Genomic DNA, 6,083 nt, shown 5'->3' with positions numbered 1-6,083 from the left:
GGAGGTGACCACATGGCATGGCAGACCTCTCCTGACCTGCCCGCTGCTCCCCTCAGCAGTGTACTTCCTCGATCTGCCTGTTCTGCTCCCCACTCTGTCTCTGGTGGAGCCTCTCGCTGCCCCTGAGCCTCTGGTCTGTACCCCAGTTCTGTATGTACAAAAAAAATAAATCTTTAAAAAAAAAATGAGGAAAGGCCCTCCCTGGTGGCGCAGCGGGTTAAAGCACAGCACTGAGAATCTAAAAGCTGCTTCCGCATTAGTTCAATTCCCGCCTAACCTGGAGGTGACCACATGGCGTGGCAGACCTCTCCTGACCCGCCCGCTGCTCCCCTCAGCAGTGTAGTTCGTAGATCTGCCTGTTCTGTTCCCCACTCTGTCTCTGGTGAAGCCTCTCACCGCCCCTGAACTTCTGGCCTGCACCCCAGTTCTGTATGCACAAATAAATAAATCTTTAAAAAAAAAAAAATGAGGAAAGGGATTGACTTTAAGATCTACCTGGGAGCTTGTCACACAGATTTGTTCTGAAATACCCTAAAGACTGTTTCCCAGAAGATAGGGAGTATTTGTAAGCTAACAAAATGCCTCAGAGAATTCTGTTATTCCCTGATCTTGGGGACCATACAACTAAGTGATCTCCAGTTTCTTTCTGCTTCAACAATTTCTGATTTGTTTGGGCTTTGCTAGGCAAATAGAAGCACTAACACATATTAAACAACAAACTAAAATAACCCATTCATGTTTATTTACGTTGTAATTTAGAAACAATGCTAGACTCACAAGAAATTGCAAAAATAGTAGTTGACCCAGCATCCCCAAATGATAACATTTTTCATGACCAGAGTATATTTTCAGAATCATAAAGTTGACATTGTTACAACACTATTAACTGAACTACAGACCTTACTTGAACTTCTTCCCTATTTTTAGGTCTATAGGCATATGAAATTCCATCACGAGTATTGATTTGTATAAACACTCCTATAATCAGGATTCAGAACTCTTCCATCATCTCAAAGAAACTGCCTGGGGTTCTCCTTTTATAGCTAAATACTAACCTCATCCAGGCAAGCAGTGATCTCTTTTCCTTACATAAATGCAATCATACAGAATCTCTGTAACCTTTTGAGGGTTTTTTTTTTTTTTTTTTGTACTGAGCATAACACCACAGATTCATTGAAGTTGTTGCATATAACAGTAGTTTTTCTTCTTCTTTTTTTTTATGACAGTCTTTCATAAATGGATGTATCAAGTTTGTCCACTGAAGGACAAATGGTTTCCAATTCTAGGTTATCAAAAGCATCATTGCCATGAACATGAAAGTACAGGATTTTGTATGAGCCTTCATTTTTATTTCTATATTAAAATTACCTAGAATATTTAATCACTGGATCAGTTTTCAAGAAACCCTTTTTCAGGTTGCGTGAGATCTAATTTCTCTACCATCTTGTTAGTTCTGGTATTGTCAGTATTTTTAAATTTAGCCATTCTGATTGGTGAGTAATGGTATCTCCTTTCAATCTTTTTCTTGAAGGCTAATATATTGAAGATCTGTTCATATACTTGTCATCATTAAGTGACTGTTCATTTGCCCATTTGGTAAGAGGGTTTTCACACTTTTGAATTTAGAATGTACTTTGCTATCTTTTGAACACATGCCCCTTTGATGTCATTTGTAAATATTCTTTCTTACTCTATATCTGTCTTTTCATCTTTTTAACATCTACCGAGCAAAAGTTTTAAATTTTCAAAGTCCAATTCATTCTTTCCTTTTTGTGAAAATTGCTTTTGGTGTGATGTCTAAGAATTCTTCACCTAGCCCTAAGTCATTAGAAATGTAAAATTTACAAGTCTTATACCTTTATATTTTGCATTCAGATGTATTTTCTATTTTGAGCTAATATTTAAATATTAGTAAGTTATGAGATTTAGATTTTCTTAATGAAAAAAAAATTCTATACTTCATTAAAATTAAATTGTCTGTCAAAAGTCAGTGGTCCTGCCTACATGTCAGTTTATGTGCTCTTATTTTTGCTGTTGTTCTGGGTCTGTCCCTCCTTCAATACCACACTCTTCATTACTGCAACCCTTAAGTCTTTAAACCAGGCTTTGGAATCCCTCCATCTTCATGCTTTACTTTCAATATTGTTTTAGCTCTTCTAGTTCTTTGCCTTTCAAAATAAATCTTAGAATTAAATTACTTTTACCCCCCAAAAAGAAAAAAAAAACCTGTTGGGATTTTGCTTAGTGCTTCACTCCTGTCACCAATAATGACAACCTAAGAATAACGTGGTAGGGAAGTGGGTGTGGTGGAATAGAAGGAAAACAGGTGGCAGGACACCCAGATAGGTTTCAAACTTTTGGGTTTCAGGCTCCTTAGATGGATTTTGCAGTCAATCTATCAGTTACCTAGTAAATCAGGCATTCAGGGTACACCTAGAGGACTAAAGTGTGGGCTAGTATCACTAGGAATATTAAAATTTCTTCCAGGAGTGCTGGTCTTCATGGGTTGGTTAACCCTCAGTGGGGCTCAGGTGTTGGCGTCACCCCCCCCCACCCCCCAGCCCCTCCAGATGAAGACCCGCCCCACTCTTGCCAGCCTGGCTTAAGAGCCCACTTAAGGTTGCCTGAGGACTCTGCCCCTATCCCAATAACCCTTAGGCTGTCTGCCTAGGAGGTACAGTTTGACCCTCCAGGCCCTTCTGTAATGTCTAGGTTTAATCAGTTAAGACATTAGCTCTGAGAATGGTTTGATTAATGCTATATGTGCAACTGCACTCAGGAGGGCACCATAATGGGAAGCAAGCGTGTATATCCAAGTTCATGAACACAGCCTAGTCGTTAAATATAAGCACAGTTCCTGCTGTGAGTTTGGGACCTGTGAAGTCTATTGGGAAGAGCTGTAGGTGACAAGCGAGGTGAGCAAATACAGAGGGAGGTGTGGAAACTGGATGGGGAAAGCTGAAGTGCTGCTGGAGAGCAGGCAGAAACCAGATGGGACACAGGTTTTCTGTGCCAGGGTTAAGGAATCTGGTGTGATTCTATGGGAAATCAGAAACCGAAGCCATTCCCAAAGATCTGAAACATTAACTTTTTTGAATACAGCCCAATATCGCTCCTCAGGTCAGATTATGAACTAGAAAGCCAAAGTCTTTTAACATTTTAGTGGGAAAAAAAATAGAAATAAAAACTTGTGTAATGATGACAATAGTTAGCCTCAGTAATTACCAAAATACCGTCAGTTCCTACCCTCACATTACTGTGTGCCTTGAGAGAAAAACTCAATGTTGAAATATAGATAGCAATCTCTCTGTACTTCATTTCCCAACTGCTAACAATCTTTCTTCTGCCCGCACCTGCCTGCATAAGGTTCCATCAGCTCCCAGTGGCTGCATCTTACTATTTATAAACACAGTAACACATAAACAAAATACAACATCAATTCTGACCTTGGGATAACTTGAAAACACAAGTGGAGAGAAGTATTTATCATACTGAAATTTAACTACAGGTTAAATTTCAGTCCTCCATACAGGTATTATGCACTTACTTACTGCACTCTTTTTATTCCATGGTGGAGGGGAAACTTGTTTTCTAGGTTAATATCCAATTTACTTCAGAAAATTCTGAATTAACTCTGTTCTCCCAAACTGCCATAAAGCATATAACTCATCTTTGTAATGAGGAAAGAGACACCAAACACACATTTCTGATGTGAAAATTTATTGCTACTGTCTTTTCACCATTGAAACTTATGATCTTGGTCTTTCCTTCTTGCCTTTGTATAAGGCCAAAAGAGAGACATTGGCTACTTTGACGACCTTAAAACGGACTCCAGGAATGTCACCAACAGCATGACCTTTGCGACCAAATCCAGCCACCAGAACTTCATCATTTTCCTGGAATAAAATCAACAATTTATTCCTGCTAGCAGCGGTAATCATTAAAAAATACCCACTGACCAGATTACCAAACTGGGGAAAATTATCCCAAGAACAGGAGCTCTAACAGACTTAAGCACTCACCTCGATAAAATTCAAACAACCATCGTTGGGTACAAAGGCTGTGATTTTTTTCCCGTTTTTGATCAACTGGACTCGGACACACTTCCGGATGGCAGAATTTGGCTGTTTAGCTTCAACTCCCCTGTTATGAACAGAAGAGCTAAGTGAGCTGGCGTTCTGATACAGCATTCATCTAGTTCATTAAGCACTGATGGAAGTTATGAAATTCTGTCTTTACCTTTCTAAGTTAATCATAATTACTAACCCCCTGGGATTTTAAGAAGCATCCCCTCAGTTTCATTACTATGACTAGACCATTTAGTAAAATCAAAACGAAGGCATTCAGGCAAATCCATGAGGCTCAATCTTGGCTAACCTAGGCAAGAAATTTCTTTAATAGAATTCTCTCATAGAAAATTGTGATTGTAAGTGGTCTATGAGTAATACCATCTGTTTCGAACAGATCCCACACCATGAAAGCTCTCAGAACGTCCATAATTTCATTGTTACTTTACTTCCTTTCAATACCACCTCTATTTTCCAGGCATATATTAAAACCCTGCCACACCTCTCATGTATGAGGATACAAAGCCCTGATACAAAACCCTGATATTTATACCTCTCTCCCCCAACCTTGGGAGAGATGGACCTTTCACTTACACTTTTTCCAGCACAATTCCCTTTGCATGGGAAGCGCCTCCAAAAGGATTGGCCTTCAGGGCAGTTCCTAAATGAGCTTTTTTGTACTGCTTATCATGCCACTTTTGATCTCGTCGGTGGCTTCTGAGCTTCCTGGCCGTACGAAGACCGCGGCACTTGCCTGAAAAAGTCAAAAGAACCGCTCTATTTCCGCCGCAAATATGCGCCGACCCTATTTTCCACGTCTTCTAGGAAAGTAGCTCCCTTGGGCTACCAATTGGCAGGCATTACATCTTGGCCTGAAGGCCAAACAGCTGCCCGATGCCAAAATTTCCATCGAGACACCTTTAAAAGGTGTTTCTCGGGTACATTTGCCGAAGGAATGCGGCCCCACGGCGGGGTGAGGAGCAGCGACTGCCACTCAGGTCCCTTCAGTACGGAGCCCGGAGGCCTCTACGCTGCACGGGTCCTTCCTGCACCGGCCATGTGCTTACGGGAGCGCCGCTCCTCACCGACCCCTACTGGATCTCCACCCCTCGTCCAAGTCAACGATATGCCTCGACCCCCATCCCGGTCCCTGAGATCACTGCGTCCTCCCTTCGGCGCCCCCTCATAGCCTCCCGAGCCGACTCACCCATCCTGCCGGCACTAAGGGCCTACGCAAAAGAGAGAATCTGCACAGAAGGAGCCACAAGGCACCGCGGCAAGCCCCGCCCAGTCAAGGACCCCGCATGGCTGTCTGCGCAATGCCTGACCAGAGATAGCACCTCCGGTTTAAATACTACCCGTTTGCACCACTTACCAGACGACATAAACCAGAATCAGCATTTTATTTAATCTTCATGGAATTCGATGGTATCTACTTTACATTTTTATTTCTTTTCATGTGAATGCCGGAAAGAGAGGGAACACGAACTACCGCTCCCAGAACTCTTTGCTCGAGACCCTCTCTCAGGCGCTCTGGGCACACCCATAGGGGCGGGGCTTGGCTGGCGGAACCCGGAACGGGCGTTCGCGGCTGTGTGCGCGCGCCGCTTGGGTTCCTTCTGATGAGTGTGGGGAGTGAGACCTCTGCGCTTTAATTCACCCTCACAAGCTACCTAGTAACGTGAAGAGATTTTAGGCAGGCAAATGTGGTGTAGCAATGAAGAACTTTATGCCAGCCCTTAAACTTAAGAGCTGCTATTTACTGGTTGTGTGACCTTGGGCTACTTTCACGTAACTCTAGAAACCTGTGTGTCACGTAACATGAAGTAGATGTGAAGGTTTTCTGGACCTTCATTCCACGAATATTCTATAAAAACATCTCTGTGCAGAGCACCTGTTCTAGGCATTGGAGATAATAACAAGAAAGTGAAGGGTTCTCTTACAGATTATGTAATAGTCTAGATGTGAGGAGACAGTACAGTGTGAATAAAAATACAATTTTATACACTGATAAGT

The 6,083-nt window shown here is 42.1% G+C and overlaps 1 protein-coding gene across 1 annotated transcript; it reads right to left on the bottom strand.

Moving 5' to 3' along the window:
* Nucleotides 1–3,699: 3,699 nt before the first annotated feature.
* Nucleotides 3,700–5,357, bottom strand: RPS23 (ribosomal protein S23). The gene is made up of 4 exons (XM_004678158.2): nt 5,275–5,357; nt 4,662–4,821; nt 4,023–4,143; nt 3,700–3,896 (listed from the first exon to the last, which is right to left on the bottom strand). The coding sequence occupies exons 1-4, from the start codon at nt 5,276–5,278 to the stop codon at nt 3,750–3,752; spliced, it is 432 nt and encodes a 143-aa protein (XP_004678215.1). The 5' UTR covers nt 5,279–5,357; the 3' UTR covers nt 3,700–3,749.
* Between the last annotated feature and the right edge of the window lie 726 nt (nt 5,358–6,083).

The sequence above is a fragment of the Condylura cristata genome, unplaced genomic scaffold (genome assembly GCF_000260355.1).
Source record: "Condylura cristata isolate star-nosed mole 26May11 unplaced genomic scaffold, ConCri1.0 scaffold00007, whole genome shotgun sequence".
NCBI lineage: Eukaryota > Metazoa > Chordata > Mammalia > Eulipotyphla > Talpidae > Condylura > Condylura cristata.
Note: the sequence above shows the minus strand (reverse complement) of the source record. Positions and strands in the feature narration are given on the sequence as shown.

Bases quoted from the DNA above. Each gene is read 5' to 3' on its own strand.
- RPS23 (XM_004678158.2), bottom strand. The intron at 4,144-4,661 runs GTAAGTGAAAGG...TGTTCATAACAG, and splicing joins GGAATTGTGCTGGAAAAAGT to GGGAGTTGAAGCTAAACAGC. The intron at 3,897-4,022 runs GTGAGTGCTTAA...ATTTTATTCCAG, and splicing joins GTTGTTTGAATTTTATCGAG to GAAAATGATGAAGTTCTGGT.